The sequence below is a fragment of the Salvia hispanica genome, chromosome 1 (assembly GCF_023119035.1).
Source record: "Salvia hispanica cultivar TCC Black 2014 chromosome 1, UniMelb_Shisp_WGS_1.0, whole genome shotgun sequence".
Taxonomy (NCBI): domain Eukaryota; kingdom Viridiplantae; phylum Streptophyta; class Magnoliopsida; order Lamiales; family Lamiaceae; genus Salvia; species Salvia hispanica.
In genome coordinates, this window is record NC_062965.1 from 9,039,549 (window position 1) to 9,066,843 (window position 27,295).

General features: G+C 38.1%; 4 protein-coding genes across 6 annotated transcripts; 1 reads left to right on the top strand and 3 right to left on the bottom strand.

Annotated features, from left to right (window-relative positions):
• The first annotated feature begins 2,389 nt into the window (after window positions 1–2,389).
• On the top strand, window positions 2,390–5,079 carry LOC125186647 (G-type lectin S-receptor-like serine/threonine-protein kinase At5g35370). The gene has a single exon (XM_048083061.1). It carries the CDS (start codon window positions 2,390–2,392, stop codon window positions 4,943–4,945), a length of 2,556 nt encoding a protein of 851 aa, XP_047939018.1. The 3' UTR covers window positions 4,946–5,079.
• A 724-nt stretch (window positions 5,080–5,803) lies between these two features.
• Window positions 5,804–7,190, bottom strand: LOC125201774 (14-3-3 protein 2). Its single transcript, XM_048100022.1, has 4 exons — window positions 6,714–7,190; window positions 6,509–6,631; window positions 6,322–6,438; window positions 5,804–6,242 (listed from the first exon to the last, which is right to left on the bottom strand). The coding sequence occupies exons 1-4, from the start codon at window positions 7,188–7,190 to the stop codon at window positions 6,183–6,185; spliced, it is 777 nt and encodes a 258-aa protein (XP_047955979.1). The 3' UTR covers window positions 5,804–6,182.
• A 3,806-nt stretch (window positions 7,191–10,996) lies between these two features.
• LOC125201272 (FACT complex subunit SPT16-like) lies at window positions 10,997–17,000 on the bottom strand. Its single transcript, XM_048099317.1, has 3 exons — window positions 16,576–17,000; window positions 12,733–16,045; window positions 10,997–11,232 (listed from the first exon to the last, which is right to left on the bottom strand). The coding sequence occupies exon 2, from the start codon at window positions 15,970–15,972 to the stop codon at window positions 12,772–12,774; it is 3,201 nt and encodes a 1,066-aa protein (XP_047955274.1). The 5' UTR covers window positions 15,973–16,045; window positions 16,576–17,000; the 3' UTR covers window positions 10,997–11,232; window positions 12,733–12,771.
• A 3,412-nt stretch (window positions 17,001–20,412) lies between these two features.
• On the bottom strand, window positions 20,413–26,783 carry LOC125201172 (serine/threonine-protein kinase CTR1-like). Of its 3 annotated transcripts, none has more exons than XM_048099146.1 (16): window positions 26,686–26,783; window positions 25,972–26,491; window positions 25,603–25,901; window positions 25,377–25,521; window positions 24,700–24,815; window positions 24,159–24,361; window positions 23,475–23,858; window positions 23,351–23,391; window positions 23,142–23,210; window positions 22,137–22,237; window positions 21,957–22,041; window positions 21,780–21,878; window positions 21,633–21,701; window positions 21,346–21,477; window positions 20,918–21,012; window positions 20,413–20,841 (listed from the first exon to the last, which is right to left on the bottom strand). In XM_048099146.1, exons 2-16 carry the CDS (start codon window positions 26,425–26,427, stop codon window positions 20,745–20,747), a joined length of 2,391 nt encoding a protein of 796 aa, XP_047955103.1. In that variant the 5' UTR covers window positions 26,428–26,491; window positions 26,686–26,783; the 3' UTR covers window positions 20,413–20,744. The 3 variants fall into 3 exon arrangements, with proteins under 3 accessions (XP_047955103.1, XP_047955104.1, XP_047955101.1); XM_048099147.1 differs by having other exon boundaries at window positions 23,475–23,849; window positions 24,159–24,364; XM_048099144.1 differs by having other exon boundaries at window positions 24,159–24,364.
• Window positions 26,784–27,295: the final 512 nt, after the last annotated feature.

The window sequence follows — 27,295 nt, forward strand, 5'->3', positions numbered from 1 at the left end:
AATTTTCAATTTTATATTAAATATACAAATTATATATTGAATTTTATTAATATAATAATTGATAAATAAATTAAAAACTTCAAATTCACTAAAAAAATATTCAAATTTCTAAATCATGCATTAAAATTGCACGAGATATCTCAAACATTTTTATTAGATCACGTTTATGATTGAGTTTAAACATATATCTCAAATATATCATAATTAAATGTTTTACATTGTATGAATAAAGCTAATTTTAATCACTATTTATTGGATTGATCGCATATTAATATTATCGATTGCAACTCGATTAATCCGCTGGACTAGCCCGAAACCCGAGCTTTTAGGGTTATGGTTGAACTTTTATAACCCGAAAGAAACCACAACCCGATTAGCCTATACCCGATTTACCCGCAACCCGACGGGCAGGCCCGATTGACATCCCTAAGTATAAAATAAAAAGATAGAATACAAAAAATTAACTTCATCCGTACCATAGTAATGGAGGCGTTTCTTTTCGGCACAGAGATTAAGAAAAAAATGTGTTATGTGCATTAAGTAAAGGGAGAATAAAGTGGAAAATGAAAAAGGTAGAGAGAGAAAGAAATAAAAAAGTACTCCCTCCGTTCCATAGTAATAGATTCATTTTACCATTTTGGTACGTTTCATAGTAATAGAGTCATTTTTTTTTTAGTAAAAGTTAACACATTTCTCCACATCTACTTTATTCTCTCTTACTTTTTTTTCTCTTCATCTCTCTACCTTTTCCATTTTTCACTTTATTCTCCATTTACTTAACTCACCTAACATAATTTTATTTAATCTCCGTGCCGAAAAGAAACGCTTCCATTACTATGGAACGGAGGGAGTAAGAGAGAGTAAAGTAGGTGTGGGAAAATGTGTTGACATTTACTATAAAGGAAAATGAGTCTATTACTATACAACGTACTAAAATGTCAAAATGATTCCATTACTATGGAACGAAGGAAGTATACAATTAGTAATTTTAAATTGATGAGTGGATCAAAACTATGTCACTGTGGTCCACTAAAGGAACAAGTTAACCCCGAAACTTAGGATTTTTCGCCTCCCAAGAATTGGTATGTTTTGGGTTCAAATATGGGAAATTCAGCCATTCACTTTTCAGGGTAGTGATAAAATGCAATCTTATATATTGTACAAATTCAAAACTCCTCAACACAACAGCTTCAACACAGTTTAATGCAATATCAATATAATGTAAAATTTCAAGATTTTAATGTCAACACAGTATCAATACAACATCAATCATTGACTATCGTTGAAATTCTGTTGATATTTTCCTGTGGATGCTTTTTTGTAATCTGTTGACATTTTTCAATGGTCCAAATCATAGTTTTAAGTTTGTACAATATTTAGAGCTTTCATTTGATCACACTCCCGCTTTCTATGATTCCAAACTGTCAGGCCTAAGATTTGAAGCTAGGCATGCACTTTTCGTTGCAGTTATGCTAGAATGAAGTCTTACTCGGTTCGTGGTTTTCAAATATGTTTTCATTTCTGGATCAAGATTGGGGTGTCTCTTACTTGTTTGCCCCCCCAAAATTCGATTTCCAACTTCAATTGTGCCAAATCAAAATTCTTAACTCTCATCTCCACTTTATTTCCCTAACTCGACGACGTCGCCACAAGTTGCAGGCTTCGACGCCATTGCGTCGCTGTAAACGGTGAAGTTGAACGGCGAGTAAAATACACATTTTCACAGCAAACATGGTGAAACTTCATAAAAATAGTAACTAACAATGGAGTAAAATCTAAACCAAATCAAGCTCAAAACTGAATAGGCGAACTTACTTCTAATTGGTGGGCCACACATGCCCAGCCCAATTATGGTGCAGCAGCCTTGTATTCCCTCCGTTCCCTCATAATTAATGCGAAATTTTTCGGCGAAGATTAAGAAATGGATGTTTGACGTGTTAAGTGTTAAGTAGATAGATAAAAAAATAATAGAGATAAAAAAATAGAAAATGAATAAAGTAGAAATAATAAAATAAAAAAGAGTAAATAATAAAAATGAGAAAAAATATAACAACTATATATAGAAATAACACAACTAAGTAAACTTTCCAAAACTAAAAAATAAGTCAACTAAGAGCGAAGGGGGAATTTATGAAATTGGGAAAGCGAACGACTCATTAGTTGGGTTAATTATTTCGGACAGAGGCATTGAAACGCATTCAGGATACCCCACCCCTACATAAGTCGTAAAGTGAAAGAGTCAACCGACAATTAATGTAGATAGGTGTGATAATGTCAACGCAGATAAAATAAAATACTCCGTTCAACTACACCAATTAATGACAATAATTATAGTAATGCTTCAAATTTGAAGGACCATTTCAAATCACAACCCAATCACTCTGCCTGCATGGGCCGACCACCGGTTTTCCTCTTCCCCTTTTACCTCTTCATCCTCTGCTCTCTCCTCTCTCCCTCTCCAGCCTTGGCCGGCCCCATCTCCGTCCCATCCATACCGATCAACTTCACAGCTTCTTATCTCCAATTCATAGACAATTCCGGCGCCTTCTTGGCCTCCGAGAATGGCTCTTTTCAGGCCCGAATAACCAACTCCAAGCCCGAATCCAGATCTTTCTATTTCGTCATCACCCACGTCGCCTCCCACACGATTGTCTGGGCGGCCAACCGCAACCGCCACATCTCCCAGTCTTCTCAGCTCCGTCTCACGGCGGAGGGGCTAACTCTCTACAATGACTCCACCCACCCCATCTGGTCAACCCCTGCAAATCCCAGACCCGTTTCTTCTATGCACCTTCTCGAATCTGGAAACTTACTCCTCCTCGATTCCACCAACAACATCCTCTGGCAGTCCTTCGACTCCCCCACCGATCTGCTCGTCTCCGGCCAGACGCTGCCCGCGGGGAAATCGCTGGTGGCGTCGTCGGGCGATGACGGGGAGCTGTCGCAGGGAAGCTACAGGCTAGTCGTGGGCGACGACGACGCGGTGCTGCAGTGGAACGGGATGGTTTACTGGAAGCTCTCCATGGACGAGAACGCGTTCCGGGACACGAGTCTCCCCGTCGATTTCCTCATGTTCAACGCTACAGGTTTGTTCTTAATGGGTGGAAATGGCCAAAAGGTTGTCATGAAAAGAATCATTAAGGGAAATTCTCCGGGTTTGGCGTTTGCAAAACTCGATTACAAGGGATTGCTGAGCGTTGTGAGCTTTGATTCTATTGATACAAGTAGTAATCAGGTGATGGAGGTCCCCAGTGATAGGTGCCAGATTCCTATGATATGCAAGAAGCTCGATGTCTGCAGCAGTGGAGGTTCGTGTCGGTGTGCGCCTGGATTTCACAACGATCCTAGGATGAACAATGGTGATTGCATTCCAACTGATACTTCTCTTGTTTTCCCTGATTCCTGCAACAACCACACGGATTTCAAGTATCTTAGTTTGAGGAGCGATTTGGATTACTTCTCAAATGACTTCACCGATCCTGTGATCCGCGACGTCAACATTTCCTTGTGTCAGAGTCTGTGCTCCAAAAACTGCTCATGTTTGGGCGTTTTCTTCAGCCAGAGATTCGGGTCGTGTTACATGATCACAGACTATTTAGGCTCAATGAAGTCGGGCTCGGGAGACCGCGTCGGATATGTCAAAATGGTGGCTGTCGGAGTTCCAAACAGTGATGTAAAGGATAATAAGCCTGGTTTCCCAACAATCGTTGCGGTGCTATTACCATCATCGGCGGTTCTAGCAATCGCCGTTGTCGTCCTAGTCTGCTTAAGGAGAAGGTTGTCGAGATCGAAGCGGGATGATGAGGAGATGGATTTGGTTTCCATCCCGGGGCTGCCGGTGAGGATTGACTACGCGGAGCTGGCCGAGGCTACTGAAAATTTCAAGAACCAAATCGGCTGCGGCGGATTCGGAACAGTGTATAAAGGGACCCTCCTCGACGGAAGTGAGGTAGCGGTGAAGAAGATCACGTGCTTAGGATCACAAGGGAAGAGAGAGTTCCTCACTGAGATTGGCGTGATCGGGAAAATCCATCACGTCAATCTCGTGAGGCTCAGAGGCTTCTGCACTCACGGCCCGCAGAAGCTTCTTGTCTACGAGTACATGATGCGCGGCTCCTTGGATCGCACTCTGTTCCAAGGCGACACCGTTTTGGATTGGAAGGAGCGGTGCGAAATTGCGTTGGGGGCGGCTAGAGGGCTGGCCTACTTGCACTCCGGCTGCGAGCACAAGATCATCCACTGCGACGTCAAGCCAGAGAACATCCTCCTCCACCACAAATCGCAGGTCAAGATCTCCGATTTCGGCCTCTCGAAGCTGCTCACTCCAGAGCAGTCCGGTCTCTTCACGACCTTGAGAGGCACGCGCGGGTATCTCGCTCCAGAGTGGCTGACGAGCTCGGCCATTACGGACAAAAGCGATGTATATAGTTATGGCATGGTGCTGCTGGAGATCATAAGGGGAAGCAAGAATTCGACGACGAGGAGCAATAGCTCTGCTGCTGCCCTGTCTCCGTGCCCCTCAACATGGGATTCGGCAGGGCAGCAGCGCGTGTACTTCCCTCTCCTCGCGCTAGAGATGCACGTAGAGGGAAATTACCTGGAGCTGGTGGACCCAAGGTTGGCAGGCCAAGTCAGAAGCCACGAGGTCGAGAAGATGGTCCGTATAGCACTATGCTGCGTGCACGAGGACCCCAACTTGAGGCCCACCATGACGAATGTGGTCGGGATGCTAGAAGGCGTGGTGCCTTTGGTCGAGCCTAAATTGAAATCACTCAATTTTTTGAGGTTTTATGGACGTAGATTTGCGGAGTCGTCTACTATGAGTGAAGGGACACAGCCTAACCAGCTCATGTTGTATAGGCAGCCTACCTCGAGTACTTCTTCCACTGCTTCCTATAATTCTTTCTCCTATGTATCTTCACAACAGGTTTCTGGTCCCCGATAGCACTTTTTAGGAATTCAAACTACTGTATGTTTTATTTCATACTCATTATACAATATTATTAGGGGGAAGATGTATGTAATCAGACTAGTAGTTTGATTGATGATATGATTCAAAGCTTAGTATGGGTTCATCTATCTTCATTTTCATCTATATTGATTTGGATTTTTTTTTTCTATATATACTCTGTTTCAAGTTGGTGCCTTTGGTCGAGCCTAAATTGAAATCACTCAATTTTTTGAGGTTTTATGGACGTAGATTTGCGGAGTCGTCTACTATGAGTGAAGGGACACAGCCTAACCAGCTCATGTTGTATAGGCAGCCTACCTCGAGTACTTCTTCCACTGCTTCCTATAATTCTTTCTCCTATGTATCTTCACAACAGGTTTCTGGTCCCCGATAGCACTTTTTAGGAATTCAAACTACTGTATGTTTTATTTCATACTCATTATACAATATTATTAGGGGGAAGATGTATGTAATCAGACTAGTAGTTTGATTGATGATATGATTCAAAGCTTAGTATGGGTTCATCTATCTTCATTTTCATCTATATTGATTTGGATTTTTTTTTTCTATATATACTCTGTTTCAAGTATTGTTAAACTATCTATCAATTTGTGAATCAAGATCATTGTAATATCTCATATTACTATGTTAGTTCAATAGCAAACCTTCACCAAAACTCAGAACAGCATACAAATTTCAGCGAGATAGCATAAGACAAATTGCCTCAAAATTGCTTCTCAAAAATAGCCCCTTTTTTCTATTTTTGGCAAGTCTTCTCTTTCTTACAAGGTGACCCTATTCTCTACCAATAATATTTCAATCACTTTTTCTTTCTCTATATCTCCTATTTTACCAATCAGTGCCGTCCCCAAAATCCCTATTTCTATGGGACAAGGGAGTAGAATATATTTTATAGTAGATGAGTTAACGGCGTATAGAGTCCATGTACTAAAAATTGAAAAAAGATAATGTGTCTTTAAACGGTGGACAACGAAAATTTGCAAAATGTGTGAGATTTTAGCGGACGGAATGAGTAGTTCAGGTTTGAGTTTGAGTCAAGAAGCTTACAAATTGGCATAGCTAGAGAAAACTTAAATGTAGAATGCTCTAACAACACGAACTAGTACAGGAAAGCATAAACGGCAGCTAAAACTCAATTTCAGTTTGTAAAAATAAGAAGAAAGTAACACCAAACAAAATAGTGGTAGTGAATTAATTTAGTAGGAGCTCCTCACTGCTGCTGCCCCTCTTCAGCTTTGGAGGCTTCCTTTATCTCATCAGCACCTTCCTCCTGATCCCCACTCCAAATAGTAAGGCATAATAATCTTACAAATTTCGAATATACTAGATAATCATAATTGTACACTGACCTGAACATCAGAGGTCCACAAAGTGAGGTTATCACGAAGAAGCTGCATGATCAATGTGCTGTCTTTGTAGGACTCCTCGCCCAAGGTATCCAACTCAGCAATCGCTTCATCAAATGCCTGATCATAAACAAATGAATTGATTAAACAAAATATATGATGACGATGACGATGATGTTGATGTACGTACTTGTTTTGCAAGACTACAGGCTCGGTCAGGGGAGTTGAGAATCTCATAGTAGAAAACGGAGAAATTGAGAGCCAATCCAAGTCGGATTGGATGCGTGGGAGCCAGATCGGAGTTAGCAATGTCCTATGCAGCAGAAGCAGCGTTGTTTTGTGAGTTAATGAAAAGAGAGCAAAGTAAAGTTATTTTCAATTTGAATTGTACGTACCTGAGCAGCCTTGTAGGCTGAGAGAGTGCTCTCAGCAGCTTCTTTTCTGTCAGCGCCGGTCTTAAACTCAGCCAAGTACCTGTGGTAGTCCCCCTTCATCTTAAGGTAGAAGACCTTAGAGTCGCCGGAGGAAGCAGAAGGGACGAGGCGCTGGTCGAGCATCTTAAGAATGCCGTCGCAAATGTCGCAGAGCTCCTTCTCGATCTTGGAGCGATAGGTCTTGATGGTGGCCACGTGATCCTCGTTTCCCTTGGACTCCTCCTTCTGCTCTATCGACGAGATTATCCGCCACGAAGCACGCCTCGCCCCGATTACGTTCTTGTAAGCCACCGACAGCAGATTCCGCTCCTCCACGCTCAGCTCCTCATTCTCCGCCAGAGACCCGGACACCGTCTCCATGAACTCCACCATCTCCTCGTACCTCTCCGCCTGCTCCGCCAGCTTTGCCATGTAAACGTTCTCCTCTCGTGCCATCATCACCAACTACTCGCTTCGCTACAACTCAGGATCTCTACCAACTATAATTTATAAATACAATACACTAAATCAGAGGGACACACGGAATTAAGGACATTCATGAGGTGCCGCTTAATATACGCTGCTCCATTTACTTTTCTTTTTTTCTTTTTTTTTTCTCATTCAACAAATAAATACTATATTCTTTACTCCTTCACTCCTTACCATAATAAAACGGACGGATTTACTATTATCACTACTTCATTACTACCGGATTCTCCAATGAATATTGCTGTGCATGCTTCGCACTGAATTCAAACGTCTAATTCATGGCGGCTATATGTTATCAATCGCTAACTACAACTAATTTAAGATCATAAAATTTTCAAAAATCTAGTAGTCTATAAATTGTCATGTGTAATTTCGTTTTATTATTATTATTATTATTATTATTCAAATTTAAAAAGATAATGTCATCGGTAACATAGTTTGGCAGGGCAAAAGGTATTATGGCAACGAAAATATAGTCAAAGAGAGTCATGAATGCCGCCCATGTATGAAGACACGACGCACTCAGTTTCCAACAATTTATACTCAACATCCACCGCAGCCATCACCATTCAACCTACACATATGCAGGGCTGAGTACTTGATATACTCAGTGAGCTGTGCCAAAAATATTTCAACGGTTATGTCATCCATCCAAACTGATATTCGCGTTTTACCTTGAGAAAATATCAACGAGATCAAAAAAATAATGGTTGGTTGATGCACATTTTATTAGCACTAAAAATACCTGCAAGTATACAGGGTAGATCAAATATAGCTAAAGGTCAGTACCTGAATATCGAACACGGGGAATATAATAGCAACTGACTATCATGTACTAAGCGTCATATACTATCTAGAGAAACAAGAGTTTTGGGTTAACTAAGTATAAACAAATAAAATAAAGCAAGTAAATTAGGCAAATAGAAGAATTCCAAGAATAATGGTTTCACAAATATGACTATACAAATTCCAACTACAACACTCTAACATAGTTTATACTTCGATAGAACAAGTCACATAAGTTTGGCCCATGCGACACAACACACAAGTGTAGATTACTAACACTAGGATTGTCAATCCTAGATCCGTAACTCCTAAAAGCTTCTAAGACCATTGAATAGTCCTCATTCTCAATTAACAGTGTCGTTTCACTATTCGAAAAAAAGCCTAATACTACATCTTATTAATGGCACTTTGTAAACATTGACATAACAGATGGCTTATCAACACACCAACGTTTCACTAAGTTTATTTCAATTAAGTATTACTGCATTTTAAGTAAATGCCATATTGAGACCCTCATAGCCACACTTTTAACTTAAAATTTTATAATAAAAATAATCATAACAAAAAATAAAATAAATTAAAATTAGAAGTGCTAAACTATTTCAGTTTCCCTCTCACCAATTCACCTTCTACAGCCCTTTTTTTTTTTTTGGCTAAAATGCCTTCTCGACGCAGGGTTAGGCGGACCCTCAACCTGTACGTTCCATGGAAATTATCTTACATCTTGCCCAAAAGTGGCTTGAAAGATACTCCCTCCGTCCCACAAAAGATGTCACACTTGTGGGACGGCACAAGATTTTAGGAGGTTTTATTTTGTGTGTTAAATGGAGAGAGAAAATATTATTTTTATATACATGTGAGAGAACTTTTCTAAAAATGGAAATGTAACATCTTTTGTGGGACAAAATAAAAAGGAAAGTGTGACATCTTTTATGAGATACGGAGGGAGTACAAAACAGACAAACAATTAATTAAGAAACTGAGCTAGAGTAAGGAGGTGGCGAGATCTGCAGGATTAGACAAACTTGTACCTTCTATCGCCCTTGTTTTCAAATAATCTCCAAATCCTATTTTTCATTCCATTGATCCCCAATTTCATCAGGATATTGATTTTAAATAATCCTCAAATCCTAATTTTTATTCCATTGATCCTCAATTTCATCACGATATTGATTTACACGACCGGTTGCAGATACTTGTGGAGCATATGATTTTGAGTAGGGGTGGTTCGGTACGGTATACCGTACCGTGAGTATCATATCATATACCGTATCGAAAGTTACGGTATGACAAAAATCATACAGATACCGTACCGTAAGTTTCGGTATACCGGAGTTCAGCGGAAATTTGGTATGGTAATTTTTTATACCGTTACCATACCGTGTTATCGGTATACCGTACCGCATTTCGGTATACCGTACTTTTGTGGTATACCGAACTGCGATATTCCTTTTTATTTAACACACCCAATATTCCTTTCTAAAACTCCGTGTCAAAAGTTTCGCCTCAATTATGGCGAAATGGAGGAAGTATTAATTCTCGTGTCGTCCCAAATGTCATTTTTTTAGACAGGGAAGTACTATGCAATTTGTTAATACTAATTGAGTTTACAGTTTTAATCCTAACAATTTCATAATTTTAATTTCTTTTAAATTCTTAATTTTTGGACATTACGACGAACCTCGAGTAAAAAATTAAATACAGAGTATTTCTAAATCATATACTCCCTCCGTCCCATTGAAGACGACTCACTTTCTTTTTTGGTATGTCCCAATTAAGATGACCCATTACTTAAAATGGAAACACATTTATCTCTACTTTATTCCCTCTCTTTTACTTTACTCTCTTCTCTTACCACACAAAATATAATTACATAAAATCTCGTGCTGCCCAAGGAAGGGGTCATCTTCCTTGGGACGGAGGGAGTATTTAATATTTTAAAGATATATTGCAATGATTTCTCCTTTTCTTTGTAAAAATAATAGAGTCAAGAACCTCGATTAAAAAAATCAAATGCGGAGTATTGGTCATATATTTAATATTTTAAAGATATATGACAATGATTTCTCCTCTTTTATAAAAATAATAGAGTTCTTGACACAATTTACAATATCAGGCAACAAATTATATATGTAACTATATTATATATTAATAAATTGAGTTAGCAATTTTGATTTTAATTCTTTACGTCTCAAAACTTTAGTTTCTTTAAATTTTTAGTTTTGAAACATTACAATCAAACGTCGATAAATAATCATATGTTCTTTAACTCATCTATTTAATATCTTTAAGCTATATAGTTAATATTTTCTTTTTCATACTCTGTAAAATATTATTTAGCTCAATTCACTATATCAAACTTCCTTCATTTCATAGAAATAGGTCATTTGGGATGATACGGGTGCCTAATTGATAAAGTAAGAGAAAAAGAGAAAAAAAAATATTTGAAATAGTGATAATAAATTTCCATAAATTGATATACAATACATTAAAATAACTCAAAATGAGAATATTGATCCTATCCAATTATTTTTGTGCATAATAATTCCTAAAATTATAAATAAAACCTTATCCTTATTTTAGTAACGTATATCTTGATATATAACTAAGTCTTTATAAACTAGATAATTCTTGTTCAATAGGATTGCAAAATTATCTTTATAAACTTGATAATTCTTGTTCAATAGGATTTCAAATAGGAGATCGTTTCATAATAAAGCCAAATGACATTGTTCAGGACATGCTTGTGAAGTTAGACAAATCTACATTTCCAGTAAATTTCGTTTTTTGGACATGTAGGAGTACAAAGAAGTCCATACTTTATTTGGCATACCATTATTTCCTAGCAGTGAGAGATGGTCATTATCAATGTAAAAAAAGGTGATGAAGCACTCTGTGTACACAAAAGCAAGTTTTTCTTTAGATATTCTAAATAGAATTATATTTGAGAAGTCGTGTTGCAACAACCGTCTACAATTACGAAATTGAACTAGTAGAACCAGAGTTAAATATCATGAACACTAAAGTGTACTAAAGTAAGTACAAACCTACAAGAAAAAGACATGCCATGCAAGTTCTGATTATCATAAACTCCAAATCATCCTAGCTACTAAACAATACAATGTCAAGAATATCCTCGACCTGCTCAAGGCTTTAGAGTTGAATTACCAGATTTCCTCGACCAGCCATTTTCTTCTAGCTTGCAAGATTACAAGCAGGCAATAATCTGTGAATAAATATACAAGGGAACAGAAGTTATGAAAACATATCAATGCTGAAAGCGTGCTTACAAGGACCACTATGTTATTTAATAAATATTCTACTATGGGGATCTTGAAACATATTACGAAAAAGGAAAAAAATTGTGCTGCAACTTTGTTAGAGAATAGTTACAAAGTATTCACCGAATTGCATGAGATCATACAAGAGGTGTGAATTCCCCAATCTGATTATAAAACCTTTTCTTCAATTAAGATGCACCGAGAAAAGCATACTTAATCACAGTAACTGCCCCCTTCAATTGATATCTATAATTCTGTGTAAGATCTTTAGAATCTCACCTCATCTCAGACTGGCACAATATCTCAAAATGAAGAATTATATTTGAATAGAAACCAAGAGTATGTAAATACAAGTTTAGCCGTAGGTTACGAGTATATTTACAATCCATAGGACCATTACCCAGAAAAAGATGTGTGATAAGATTCAACTTCATTTAGTAAGACACCGCAAAGCATGCAATGAATTAATTTGCTACATATACTAGTGAAAACTTGTATAGGTTCTGGTGAAATTACGTAAGCAGCATTAATAATAAGCCAACTAAATCTTCCTAAAGTCCCAATGCAGAAACCAATTATACTTATATATCTTCCTAAAGTCCTAAATCTTCGTAAAGTCCCAGAGCACGCAATGAACTAAATCCTCCTTAGTGGGCCAGAAAATGGGTCTAGAATATTGTTGTAGTTTAGTAGTAATTTATCTTGAAATAAGTAAGCTGTTCGCTTCACAACCAATGTATACTCAAAATAGTCCACCTCCTATTCCATACGAACTTATAACAAGTGTCCAAGAATATTTACATGACAATAGGTAATATCGTTTACCAAAACTCATTTTCATCAATCAGTTTGACCAATACTAATTATACTATTGTTTTTCATTAGACACTGATTATTATGTTGTGAATAAACAAATATATACGTCCAGGGTCATACTGCTGTTGGATTAATACTAATTATACTTGATTTTAATTTTAGAAGTTCATTCTCTTGATAGCACTTGCGCATTACCTACCCTTTACAGTTGCAAAGAGGTGTAAGTATAACTACAGACCAGTTTTCAAGTAGTAGATATGAGGCATGTAAACTAAAGCCAAGGTGCTGGTAGAGTAATTATATATCATATGTTATGCAAAGAGCCTATGCAGATATCAAATATTTATTTACATCCTAACATTAGAAATGAAGCTTTTCATTTATTTCGGGAATTATCAAAGTTTGTGGAAGCCACAGCTTTAAGATGCAAAATTAGAGTAACCATAAGAAAGAAAGAGTGTGTTTTAGCAAAGACAACCAAAAATCCAACTTCAACGGAAACTATTTAAACATCAAGAAACGAAGATAAAGCCATTTTTCTTTGAAACACGTGCATCAGGTCTATGGTACTTGGAAAGTGTAACTTTACATTGTGAAGGTGATAATAAAATAAAGCACATTGTAGGTACCTATTATCGAATTCTGATGGTAGGGACGCAACAACCTCTTCATCTAAACCTGGATTTCTTAGGGAGGCTGCCTCCTCCTCCTGGTCTTCTTGCTGGTGGTCGAGACTTACCAAAAGCCTTCATTTTCCTTCTTTTTCGGTCTTCCTCACTATCTGATTCATTTCCCTTCTCTTTATCTGCATTACTAGCTTCCCTTTCCAGCTCCTCCCAGGTTTTCCCTTTATCTTCCTCAGATTCTTCATCAGAATCATCTTCTTCGCCTTCCTCGGACTCCACTAGTGACTCGCTGTCATCATCTTCCTCCTCTGAGACAGAGTCCGATTGCACATCTGAAGGGACATATCCTTGATCTGACTCCTGAGAATTATCAGAATCTGAATCACTAGCCTCCAAGTTCAAAAATTCCCATCCACCATCCTCGATGAATTGTTCAGGATTATCAGTGATTGTTTTTAATATTTGCCTCCAGTTCAGATTTAGCCTACTCTCGTAGTACTTGATATCTGTTGTATCCAGCCACTCCTTAATGCCATCTAGTGACGATGTGGGAATTGAATCAATCCGCATTACATCTCGTTTGAAATCCTTAAATACAATAGTCATGTCAAAGTTTTTCTGACCGAGACCAACTCTCTCCAAATTAACAATTTCAATCTCGCCAAGGGTGATTACCACAAATGGTAATTCAATGAGCTCAACAAGACAGGTTGATGTTGGAACTATGAATGCAGATGATTTATGTGGCACCCCATGAAAACCAAGTTCTCTCAATGGCTGATCAAACTCTAAATCAAATGACTTGAATTGAGATTGTCCCCATAAATCATTGACTCTATTCACAAAGTTTTGAAAGTCCAAGCTAATTTTGTTCTTTCTATCCCTCTCTCGCTGCTCCTCCTCAATCTCATCAGGGTCATATGCAGATCTTTTTCCACCTCCAATTGTCTGTACAACATCCATGACCTCAACATAAAATTGAACATCTTTTGTTTTCTTGTTTCCCACCATTATGTGGTTGTGCAGATGGAAATGCAAGAGAGTTATCATTTCTTTTTCAGCTGGCTGGAAGAATGCATGTTTAATATTACCAAACATGATATCCACCCGTTCATCATGTCTTGATGTTGCATAACGAAATCCATTTGCATGTGCTTCTAAGGTACCACTAAGCTTTCTTCCACGACCACCAAAAACGGGACGGATCCACAAGTCAGATAACCTAATTGGCTTGAATTTTGCTCCAGCAACCTGGAGTTTCTCTTGTGTGACTAATGTTGCTCTCTCAGCCTTCTCTGATTCGCGGGATGCAACCTGCCTGCGGAGGGTCTTGATAGCTTGAACAACTTCACTAATATGCCTTGGATCCTTGGAGTGAAATGATACTTCTTTAACATAAATTGAATCGTGGAACTTCTGTAAGTTGGGGTCACTTTGAGCAAAGGGAGCACCAGGTACATTAAAGATTACTCGAATGTAGCACGTACGACTAGTGTCCTGTTGACTGGAAACACTCTTCACAGTAGCAATATGGAAAGGCACCATCTTGCCATAGATGGGTATGAGGATGGCCTCATGTTTCTGGTCTACCTGAATCATGAAGTCTCTTGGCAGAGGTAGATCGTTGACATTCTTATATGCAATCAGCTCACCTGATGGTTTCAGGGGACCACGATTTGACCCTTCAGAGCCACCACCAGCAAGCCTCCTTGCTGTCTCTTCATTTTTCCGTTGAGCCAGTGCTGCCTGATGCTGCCTCCTTAACTCCTCCTTCGATACCTCATGGTTAACTGATCTTAGTGTTGCCTTGGATGGGAGTGAGTCAGCAGCTCTAGGCTTGGATTTGGTTTTTTGGGGCTCTTCTTCATCATCATTGAATGAATAATTCACATCTGTCACTGCTTTCGAACATGTGGAGGTTACCACTTCTGAGGTAGTTTCACCAATGACAACTGTGTCTGCAAGTAATAAAGAAAATTTCTGTGTTTTTGGATTGTTGGTCTCTATTTGCAAATTCTGAAAACCTAAAGATACATTGAAGATCATGCCAGTTTTAAGTATCTTGTCATTTTTTCCGTTTAAACTGAGGCTTGACTCACGAAACTCGAGACCTATTCCAGTTCCTGCAGATTTTGTCAAGTGGGGAGCAAATTCAGGCCCCTCATTTTTCACAACAGTAACAGCTGCTATATAGACATCTACAGCCTTATTTCCAGGCTTTAAAGCAGCTATTGCTGCAATGTGGGCCTTCAGGAGGACCTCATATGCCTTGCTCTGCAGCGAGTTGGCATTAATTAGGTAAGTCCTAGCCACATTTGAGCAATAATTACTGTAACGAGACCCCATTGCACATATGATAACAGCTGTATTATCATAGAATAGATAGTCATCATTGCTTGTTGCACTTGGTTTCAGATCAAACTGTCCTCCGCTCTGAAAAATTGGTGGGTAGCAGATATCAACATTGTCAGCTTTCAGCTTCACCTTTATCCTTGCAGGTTCAGTTATGACTTTTTCAGTATCATCAGTTAAGGAAGTATGAGTGACTGTCTTCTCCTCGTCAATGATCTGCTCTAGTTTCGGGACGACAAAATATTTCAGGACAGAGGAAGTCAGGTAAGCAGCCTTCTTCACATTTGTAATCTCAAGAGAATCTTTCACAGCAAACAGGTCCGAGAACCCATTAGTTACATCAGTGAGTTGATAATTAGTATTCTTCAACTTCTCCTCCCACACCTCTAGGAAAATCCCTTCTGGAGTTTCTCTGGAAATATGCCCAAAAATAGGGTTGTCATAGCCATCCAACCGTGACTCTGCACCAACAGCTTCAAATATATCATCCATTAATGCAGACCCATCATCATTTCTTCCCTTCACATGCATTATGACTTCTACACCCAAAGCATCCTCAGCAGGTTTTTTCACAGATTGAAGTAATGATACTTTCTTTTGGCTACACAGAAAATGGATCTGTTTCTTCATGAAAACCATGATTGTGTCTGGGAACTCATAACCGACCAACCACATATTCAACGCAGAGGATTTTAGGTAACGGAGGTCCTCTGAACGAGGAGGAGTAGCTATGGAGAAAACCTCCGCGCCACCCCATAGATCATTCTTGAACTGTTTCCAGTGGGAGTACAACAACTTTATCCGTTTGCTGAAGTTTTCAATATTAATTGTGAAGGGACTGGATGTACTTGCTCGCACCGTGACATTATTAACATTGCGATTATCAGCCATGTATAATAAACAGTTGATCCCCCTCTCGTCCTTGTAAGCACGGAGAGTTTGAACCGCTGGTCAGCAAACTAAGCTGTTATAAAAGAAACTATTTTATCAGCATCCTCCCCGCACACAATGGGGAGGATTCACCTTAGTTGAGTCTTTCTGTATAAAATATTACTGTAGAAAAACTATCCAAACATTAAGGATTGCAACATAGAAGAATTGTGGAAACTAAAAGTTACAGAAACAAAACTTTCAACAATTGGAAAAAGAAGAAAAGAAAAGAGCTGTTAACTGTTACCACATGTATTGACATGAAGACGTTGTAATTGGGTTTAGCATTGTTAGAAAGGAGAGAATTGACCGATTAAATTAGATCGACTGAGAAATGATTACTATTGTCGGTGTAATTGATGTGATTTACAATTGTTTCTTTCAGAGAAATTCTCTCCAATGAGCTCGATGATACCATTATAAATACAGAATGGTTACAACATGAACAACCTAGAGATCTCATTTGATAAAATCTGTTATTTAATCGGAAGGTATAGGATAAACCAGCATCAAATTGCCCCGATCACCAACAAAAATCAAATTCCGGAACCACAGAAAACATACCAATCGAAAGAGATAGCGATTGACGGCGCGGGAACGAACGCAGCGTAGCCGGGGCGTGTAACCGGATGCAAAAAGCGCGCGGGGTAAAGTGACAGCAGCTCAGCTCCGGCGTGCGACGACCAAAACAGCATCGTCTAGATCTCGGACTGAAGCCATGGCTGCGATCCAGTGGAAGCCACGGCTGCGAGCCCCTAGGCACGTAATCATCGCCGAGGAGAAGAAGCAAGATGAGAGAGGAAGCGCTAGGGTTCTCGCACAAAATTAAGAAAAAGGAGAATTCGAAGGTGGTTTTGCGGCGGAGGAAAGGACGTCGGCTTCGATTCGTGTATGGCGTACGGAAGGCCAGAGGGATTGATGGGAGGCGGCGGCTTCGTCTTCTCTACCGAAGGAAGAACGAGAAAAGGGGCTTGGTCCCTCCTCTGACTTATTGCATCCGGATCCCCCGAATATTACTCCCTCTGTCCACGAAAAATAAAACACATTTAGCATTTTTGATTGTCCACGAAAAATAGAGCACATTCAAAAAAAAAAAAAAAAAAGTTTTCACAACTTCTCTCTTACTAATAATTTAAAACCCAAATTCCAATAACACTGCTTATCTACTGCTTATCTCTTGCTTCACCAAATCTACATTAACATTTGTGCTATTTACAAAGTGCCTTATTTTCGTGGACGTCAAGCCTCTATATGTCTGCAAGCAATGTTTTAAATATCGGAACGGAAGCGAACCGGTGAGGTAACTAGTTTACGGTTCAACCGAGTCGATCAGTTGAACCATTGGTTGAATTGAATTATTATTGTTAATATAAATAATGAAATACTACTCCTCTATTTGAATGTTGTTGAGAGATTTTTTTAGGTACGAGACTTATGAAATTGATTGTGGATGAAGTAAGAAAGTGAAAGAGAAAATAAAGTATGAAATAAGATAGAATTTTTGCTATAAAAAGGAAATGACTCACTAATTCGCTTTGTTGATAATTAATTATTTTTAATTATAAAATATTATTATTGATGAAAATAAATTATTTTTTAATTATAAAAAATATTAGTATTGTTGATAATAAATTATTTTTAATTAATTAAAAAAATATTACTATTATTGTTGATAAATAATTATTTTTAATTATAAAAAATATTATTATCAACTTAAAAAATATTATTATTGTTGATAATAAATTATTTTTAATGATAAAAAATATTATTATTGTTGATAAATAATTATTTTTATTCATAAAAAATATTATTATTGCTAATAATAAATTATTTTTAATTATAAAAAATATTATTATTGTTGATAAATAAATATTTTTAAGTGTCCTCACTTTCTTCATAGTCGGCCCTCGAGTCGGTTGGTGGTGGAGTGGAAATGGATTCGTCTTGATCAGCTTGTGACTCCACTCCTTCTTCCGCTTCTTGTCTCGCGAACTCGGTGTCTTCGAACTGGGATAAACAAAAAACAACAAAAAGTTTATTTATAAAATTTAAACTAAAATTTATAACTAAAACCTGAGACGCTCTGCCCATTAAGTGTCCTTTAGCTACTGTAGTCCCTTGGGCTGGCACCAATACTCAATCCTCATAGACAAGGATATTGATCTTCCTATGTCGCTCTGAGCTATCTCGAAACTACAAACAAAATAAGAAACAAAGGAAACATTAAAAATATTTACACCCAAGGTGCCTCGCAACAAACTAACATAAACGCCATCATCCCCGGCAACGGCGTCATTTTGATGCGGACGCGCTCCTGCTCTTCTTCCTTCTCTTAAAAGCGTGTGTGTATCGTTGCGAACTACTCAAGTTGGACAATCGACCTGGCCAGCCTAAGAGCTGGTGAATGGTTCCGGTAAAAGCTCAGGCTGATCAGGCTAAGTGACTCCGACTCGAGTGAGAAGAAACTGGGAACTGAAAGGAGTGCGATATCAAACAAAACCTTAACCCACTAATACTATTAACTAGTATAGGGAAGTAAGGATCGATCCCACAGAGATGAAGTGTTGGGCATTGTTTATGCGGCACGGCTTGGATTGCTTGGCTGCTGCCACGCTTCCTAGGGGTGGGTTAAGTTTAACTAGTGGACGTGGAAAGAAAAGAACTGAACTGAAAAACTAAGCTAACTACTTGACTAACTCGACACACATTACTATAAATGGACAAACAGAATAAACGGGGATTGTCAGTCCCCTGCAAAATGTACGAAAAAGTAAAACAACTTTAACAGAATCATCTTCTTCAACAAATCAACATAGAAAACAGAGCAACGAATAGATTTGAAAAGCTAAAGAAGACGAGACATCAAAAAACACATAAAACTTAAATTACTCCTAAGCTCTAAGCTAAGACAACGTAAAAACAAGAACTAAGACATTTTCATGCAAAAACGAAGAATAAACACCTAGATCTAAAGAGACGAAGACAACTCAAACATAAAACATCAAATATAAGCTAAGACTCAATATAAAACACGAAAGCGAAAACAGATCTAAAGTAGAAAACAGAAAACAAAACACAAAACAAAAGCTGAAGAACGGAAACAGAAACTGGAATTAAAACATAACAGAGCAATAAAAAGTCGATTACATCAAAAGAAAAACAGTGAACTAAGCTAAGAAAGCAGGAAATTGTTTCATCACCCCTTCTCAGAGTGGAATATAGAAGCGAAATGGAAATTGTGCGAGAACTACACTAAACAGAGAACTACCAGCTAACTAGAACGGAAGCAAGTGTGTGTGCAGCAATTGAGAGCAAGGAATTGAAAGGAGACTTTGGTCTGGAAGAGAGTTGAGACCCTACCTACTCTAAGAAGATGGATGAGAACCCCCTCTAAACTACGATGCAGAAATGAAATTGGGGGAACTCCCTTCTCTTGGTGTGTTGGGCTTCTTTATATAGGGAGGCGTAGGGCTCTTCCCTAGGGTACCACCTCCCCAAAATGACATTTCTGCCCTTCACACCTTTGAGTGGAGTCTTTAGTCTTCTCTCCAGTGCAGAGTCTGGCTGGCTCCGGTGGATTGTTGACTTGATCAGCTTAATGCCGCCCTTTTTCTCCTCCTTTCTTCGACTTTTGCTTTCGCCTTCTTGAATTGTGTGATCTTCGGTTTATGGCGAAATTTACACACATGGCTAAAAAAGGATCGTTAGTTCACTGATTTAAGTGCAGTTTTACTATAGAACACATGCATGAGATGAGCCTCATCACATCCCCATATAACTTCCTGTGGATGTAGGTTTGCTAAAACCGAACCACGTAAAAATCCTCTGTGTTGTTCACTTCTCGTTCTATCTTCGTTTATTCGATCGCCAACTTCAACAACTCATATTTCCAATTTCACTCGATTCTAGAGCTTAACACAAATTTAGTTGACGAGTTGGTCCATTTTTGCTATAAGCTTATCATGATTGGTGACCCTTTGTCATCGTTTCGAATTCTCTCTACGTGGACGGGTGTATATGCCTAGGGTGTTCCTAGTAATTCATATTCTATATCCGTTGAAAATAGACCACCTATGTCATTTTAAAATATACCTCTTAAAAATAGATCAATTTTATTTCTAGATTTTTTTTTTTTTAAGTCTCAATCTTCATTAAAAATACTTCAATCACTTTTTTCTATCCATTTCTCTTACTTAAATAACTGCAACCAACCCATGTCATTTCAAAACTTGTCTAATTTTTAAGGACCCGTATCATTTCAAAACTTGTCTAATTTTTAAGGACGACAGAATTATAATAGAAATATCGTAATACAGAATTCTCACATAAATAGATATATGCATTTCCTAACATCGCTGAAAATTAAAATGAGCATAAGTTTGTTAACTTCAAAAATCAGAATATCAAGATACTAAGTACTGGCTGATTTATATAGTAGTAGTAGAAGAAATAAGTGCTAGACAATTAAACCAGCAAAACAATTCCCAATCAGCTAAATAATTCATGCTGTTCCGCAACTTTTGCTTTGCGTTGCTCAAAAGATCATCAACCGAAATGAAATCAATCTATTTATAAGGTTAGATTCTGTATAGTTGACTGAAACCCATTGCTCCATATTCCCAAATGACCATCTTAAGTAAGCAAATTGGGATGAAAATATGGCTTGCCGAAAACCGCTCTAGCTAGGCATGTAACCTTAACTGTCGACGTTAAGCAGATACGTCGGTATAGTATCACGGGCCGCCCATTTGTATCAACTGGAGTGGAGATTTCAGCAGCTTCTTCAGCGTATCCACTATACTAACGAACGAGGGGCGCTCAGCAAGGTCGCTGCAATTATAAATCAATAGTCAGCAACCGATACCAAATGTAAGAAATAAAAACAAAGGTAGGAAAGAAGTATTACTCAGCCCAGCATGCCTCCATCAGAGACACCAAGACTGGGGAGGTGTTTGGTGGGATTGCAAGCCTTCGATTCTGAAAAGCAACTGCTCCAACCACCTGCGAGTTTGAAAAGAGTTGCATGGGTAATTTACCCTAGTTTGATTGACCATGCGTACATACGGTAGATTCTATTTCCGGCCCCAACTTAAACACATCCACCAAAAATAGTCATGTTTTTCATTTTGGGTTGTTCAACAATATTTAGTCTCTAAGTTTCTCTACTTCAACAGTATTTCTTTATCTCCTACTTAACCAATTTTACACTGTCGTCCACTATCAAAACATTTTTTTTACGGATGGAGGTAGGATAAGTACTATACAACATGTAGTTTATTTCTATTGTTCGCTTGATAATCCTACTCTTATCTATAGCTCAGAGTATATTATCACCTGGGCAGGGCTAAGACCGCTCCAAGGTTGTTGCATTGTGACGAGCTCCCATAAAACTACTCCAAAACTGTAAACATCAGATTTCTCATTGGAGGGCTCTCCACGAAGAAATTCAGGGGCCATCCATTCAGGCTGAAACGAGAAAAGGAGACCATTAGATGCTGATTGCACTCTACCTAGTTAGCAGCACGCATCTATCCGTGGAGATTAATACATAGAACAGACAGGGAGGTCCGACACGATTGTATGATAGAGAAATATTTATACAGAAAGAGGGAGGGACTTACGGTTCCAGCAACAGACTTTGATGAAATGAATGTATTTGCTTTGAATCTTGACAAGCCGAAATCGCACACCTAAGTCGTGTTATAGAAATATTCTTTTAGTTGCAAACTATTTTAATTGAAGCTGGGAGAGACATGATAAGGCTTTACCTTAACAGTCCAATTCCGATCAACCAACAGATTTGGTGATTTCAGGTCCCAGTGGACGATAGGTGGGTTAAGACGATGAAGATAATTGATTCCCTTAGCCTACACGCAGTTTGAACCATAATTTAATGATTTCAACAAGAGATGAATCAGAAGAACTGTACAAGATTCAAAGCGAACCACATCGAGAGCCATGCGTAGACGCCTCCTCTGATCCAATATCTCCCCAGCAGCTGGTCTGTGTATCAGCCGGAATAGACTGCCTCTGAATCACAAAAAATGAATATTGCATAGATTAAAAATTAAACAGTCTTGCTTTGTACAAAGTTAAGATGGGTGCTACGATTCAGAATAAACGACCTCGGCAAGTACTCTGTTACTATAGATAGATGCGGACGTCTTGTAACAGCTCCCATGAACAGCACAACATTAGGATGACGGACACGTTTCATGATGGCAACCTGCGAAAGAGACGAAATAGGAAATTAGAGGTTAAGTGACATTCCCATTAGAATGAAGGAAAACCAGTAAATATAGATGAATCAGAAATTGAGACAATTTTAAGTACATCGGCACATACACTTGTAGCATATTAAACTGACTATATCTAGGAGGCACATTTTACCATTTCGATCCGTCCCACAATAAGAGCAACATTTCACTTTTACCATAAATGGTAAGTAGGTCCACATTCCACTAATTCACTCCACTCACATTTTATTATAAAACCTATATAAAAAAAATGGGTCTCATATTCCAAGAATTTTTCGAACCAACTATTCTTTATATTTCTTAAAATTCGTGCCTTCACAAAATGTGACTCCTATTGTGAGACGGAGGGATTAATATTATTTCTGCCAAAGAGATAACAATCAAATATGCATAAGAAATAAAAATTATCCTGAAGCAAGTCAAATACAAGCGTATTGATTTCTTATCTGATATACTATAAAACATCGCAATATTATCAGAACACAATCATAAACAATTTTAGAGGATAAACAAGTTTATGTATTGGTTTGAGTTAACAGGACATAAATTGAAGCATATATATGCTTATTTTATGAAAATTTGAAAATAGATCTTAGCAGATTTAACAATGTATTTTAAAGCATGGGTGTGTAATTTGTGATTTAGATCACAATGATAGTATTAGGTGGTCATGGAGTTGTGGTAAAATGGGCTTTTATATAAGTGTTAACTGACAATATAAAAATTAGATACATACAATAACAAATATTCATAATTTACTTTTCTTTAAACCAAGGAAAAAGTTCACAAAATCAAAATCTTCTAAACCTCCATCATTAAGATTCAAAGAGATATTGTAAAATATGCCTAAAGAAAATTGAAAAGTATCTATACCTCCCTTAGAAACTCCTTCAATTGATCATCATGAAAATCCTGGATGGTTAGAACCTTAACTGCTACATCCTGCAGGTATACTAACATTTCAGCTACACCAAGACCTAACTACCGAAAAATATCGAGAAGGGAAAACAAACCACAAATCAAGGGGAAAAAGCATAGATATCAATAAAACTTAAGACATCTGTTTCGCACACAATACTAACCGATCCATGCCATTCAGCCCGATGAACTGTGCCGAAAGATCCTACCAAGCGAAACAACCAGTGCATCAAAACAACAGTTTATCAACTTGTTAGTATCATTTAATACAAGAAACAACCAGAGTACCAGCTCCAACACGTTCTTTGATATGCAACTCATCCCATGCTATCTCAAGCCAATCCATTGCAAGAGAAGGCTCAATGCTTAAATATCTAGGAATCAATGAAGCATGATAATTCACATTATCATAACATTTGTTCTTAATCTGCTGCTCATCTTTGCTTTCACAGAAGGATACTTTTGGGGGTTGTCGACCAGCTTGAGCTAAAACCGCGTTTCCTGCTACAACAATCTCCTTTTTGTAAGTTTGTTTTACGATAATTCTGTCAGTTCCTGGTTTAGAATGACCATCTTCCGACACTGCAGCACCAACATCAAAAACATCCATGCTGCTCTTGTCATTTTCTACTCTTTCCGGACGGGTAACGCCCTTGTGTCCATCTGCGCGAACTGCAAGTAAGTCCTACATGTAAGTGTGCTAAATTTTTATTTAATTTAGTTAAGAATCAAATTGGTCTAATTATTGATCTTCATTCATGTTTCTGAAAGCTAGTACCTGCGAAATCTGTTTAAACTCATGCCACAACCTAAATGATCTAGATCCTATATTTCTAGGCAGAATAATTAAAATTGTTGAAGATGATAGTTGCAGATAACACAAATAAAAATATACCAGGGAGAATATGTTTATAACAATAGTTGCAAACCATATCGAGTCCTCAGAAAATGCCTGCGGCATGTAAAGCCAACCTGAACGCATAGGATTGTTACTCCCGCATGCATACTTTGATTTCACCAATTGACAATCAATCTTATTCTTCAAATCTTGCTGAAATTCTTTTATGTGAGATATTTGAAACGGAGAGGGCACAGGGGCAAGCAAATTTCCATTGATTGATGAATCGGGATCATGAATGTGCCCTGGTTGCCCAACTAGATCAACAACATATTCCCTGCTAAAACACTATTCATTAGAATGGAGTATATTCAGAACAAATATTTTGACATGATATTTCGCATGACCTATGCTTCGCAAGAGTTATCAAGGAGTAGCTTGATATGTTTCAAAACTAAATAATCAAATGTATCCTAGATTAGCATCAAGCTCATAACAATATTACTGCTGAAAGCTATTGTTAATTGAAAAACAGTCATGATCTCATGGAGTTCTGTAGCATATATATACAAAACAATCAATCTGACACCAAGAACAAAGAGTCCAACAAAATAAAGCACTCATAGAGGAAATGATGACTGATAGTAAGAAACACAAATGAAAACAAGATCTAACCTCAGAATCTTCCTTTCATCCTCAATTTTGATCAGGCATGACGATTGATAGTCAGAATCACAATATTTGCAACCTCGAGCAATCCGACAAGGCAGACCTACATAATCTGCTAGTTTCTGAAAAGAGAAGTAAGTTTTTTCTCAAAAAACTAAATTAACGAAGATGATTAGCTATCTCACATAAAATAAAATAAAAAAAGTTTATATAGTACTCCACCTGCTGCCTGCAGAGAACCCCCTTTGTTTTGTATGAGTATTTTATTTACAGATGCTAATAATACATATAAGTTGGTTAACCTTTTTCAGATCATACATTTTAGGATGGAATAACAAGATCAGTTATATGATACAAAAGATCCAACAAAACTAGGATTACATGAAGCCAACTTCACCTTCGACACTGGACTAAATCCAGGATTCATGTTCACTGAAAACATATTGAATAATCTAGGTAGACCAAAAAATGTGTGGTAAAAGTAAATGCATTTTATGCCTTTTGAGTATGACAAAATTTTGAATTTCAACCAACTTAAAATCTTAGTTCAACCAATAGACAAACTTTCAGTAGCCATTACCTTGGGAAAATGGAGTTTTCACTGTACAAAGCACTGATTGTTGAGTTAGATGATAAATTATGTGCAAGTTAAAATAAGATTAAGTGTGAACAGACATATTGACCTTGAAGAGAATAGCGCGGTGCCTGCAGAGTCCCATAGATAGGCTACCGATTGGAAGGACGATGCATTTGTACAAATCCTTAAACTTTTGATCGACCAATTTCCATCCGCAGTGAAGGTCGCCTTGTTCGGAAGGAAATGAACCCCTTCAAAATACATAAGGTATAAAGGCAATGGAAGGAAGAACACGACATCAACAACATGTGTATGTATATGAAGTTAAGTACCCCAAAGAGAGAGCAACAAGTTTTCCAAGTTCCTCAGCCAAAGTGAGGTTACTCTCAGCAGAGAAATAAATCTCCTGAGCTTTATCCTCAAGCTCCCTGAGCTGCGAGTCACCGCGACGATCCACCAAAATGACCTCCAAAGATGAATCATTGGGTTCGACACTTGAGAGAGCAATCAACGACGGCATCCTTGTAGCTTCCTCGAACTCGTTGCACATCACCCACATATATGGATCCATCCCCAATATGTTGTAGAATCCATCCGTTATTTTGTCATTGTATGACAAGCAACCACTCGCCTGAAAGTTGAGACCAAATCAATCAGATTCATACAATTTGATTACTCTGAAGAAAGTCCCCGGGCCATACCCAAAGACGGTACGAGACGGTGTCCGCATCGCGGGCGGGGTGAAGCAGAGGCTCTGTGACAAGGGCGGCCTGTTGAGTAAGGCGTTTCGCAAACATGAGCTGTAGATAGTACCCCTCTTTATACCTCTGCGCCACCCCATCCTCCTCCTCCTCCTCTTCCTTCCAATTCCCGTCCAAAGTGGTACCGGAAAACAAGCTGCCGGCGTAGCTAGTGCTCCCCTCACTCTGCAGAGGCTCAATCTCATTGCTTCGCAGTAGCCGCTCTTCCTCCTCGGAAAATCGGGACGCCTTCTCCTTGTGATTCTTGTCGGAGAGCCACTTTACGAAGGCGGCCAGCTGCTTCCCGTGAATCTTGTCGCCATCAACCACCACCTGCTGCTTATTCTCGTGATCACCCGCCGCCAACTTGCGGTCCGGAAACTGCCGCGGGAAAAAGTAAGTCGTTCGATGCGGCATCCTTTTCTGATGATCACGTGAATTATTTTTTTTAAAAAAAAGTCAAATCCTCAACAACCTGAAGCTGCACCGAAAACGACAGCGTATCGTCATTCGCCGGCGAACGACATCCAAATCACATTTTCATACACACCGAAAATTATAACAATTCACTTAACAACAATTCAACAATTGCAAACTGATAATCAGAGAACAACAAAGAGGATTGGAAACAAACGCGAATATTGGCATAAAAAAGGAAGAGGAGAAGTAACACACATATCACGCACTAATCAATGAGGAGCATGTTTGGTGGAGAGGTCTCAGACTCTTGGGTTTAAGCCCACTATTTTAAGCGCCAACTTGCGCAAACATGAATATTTTTATGGCCCCGGCTAAACTACGCCTGGGCATTGAATGCGCACCCTGCTTCGCCGTTTGCCACGTATATTTTTCAAAGGACACGTAACTCACTCACTAAATCTCAACTATAGCGTATGTTAGTTGAATCCATGCAGCATGGAGATATATATAGAGATTCATTTCTAATTAAGAACTTATTTCAGTTTTAAAATGGTTTTTAATATCTAAAAGAAAAGAAAATGCATCATATAATTTATATAATTTCAAATATGAATATAATTGAAAACTATAAATAATTAAGATTAGATTCAACTATAAATGCTTTTATTGTGTAAGAAACAAATGAAAAAATCAACTAATATTTTATATTATATGTTTCTTCGTACATTAGATAGATATTATTAATAGGGAGTCATCAATTGCTAACTAATCACTTAATTGCTAACTATATTTAATTTAAAATCATAAGAATGTAGAGATTTAGTAGTTTATAAATTGTCATGTATAATTTCATTTTATTATTATT

Excerpts from the sequence above, each read along its gene's own strand:
- LOC125186647 (XM_048083061.1), top strand. The coding sequence starts at position 2,390 with ATGGGCCGACCACCGGTTTTCCTCTTCCCCTTTTACCTCTTCATCCTC.
- LOC125201774 (XM_048100022.1), bottom strand. The coding sequence starts at position 7,190 with ATGATGGCACGAGAGGAGAACGTTTACATGGCAAAGCTGGCGGAGCAG. Across the intron at positions 6,632-6,713 it reads CAGCCTACAAGGCTGCTCAG|GACATTGCTAACTCCGATCT; the intron begins GTACGTACAATT and ends TCTGCTGCATAG. Across the intron at positions 6,439-6,508 it reads CCTGTAGTCTTGCAAAACAA|GCATTTGATGAAGCGATTGC; the intron begins GTACGTACATCA and ends GTTTATGATCAG.
- LOC125201272 (XM_048099317.1), bottom strand. The coding sequence starts at position 15,972 with ATGGCTGATAATCGCAATGTTAATAATGTCACGGTGCGAGCAAGTACA.
- LOC125201172 (XM_048099144.1), bottom strand. The coding sequence starts at position 26,427 with ATGCCGCATCGAACGACTTACTTTTTCCCGCGGCAGTTTCCGGACCGC. Across the intron at positions 21,879-21,956 it reads TACGCATGGCTCTCGATGTG|GCTAAGGGAATCAATTATCT; the intron begins GTTCGCTTTGAA and ends AACTGCGTGTAG. Across the intron at positions 21,013-21,345 it reads GCGGTCTTAGCCCTGCCCAG|GTGGTTGGAGCAGTTGCTTT; the intron begins GTGATAATATAC and ends TCAAACTCGCAG.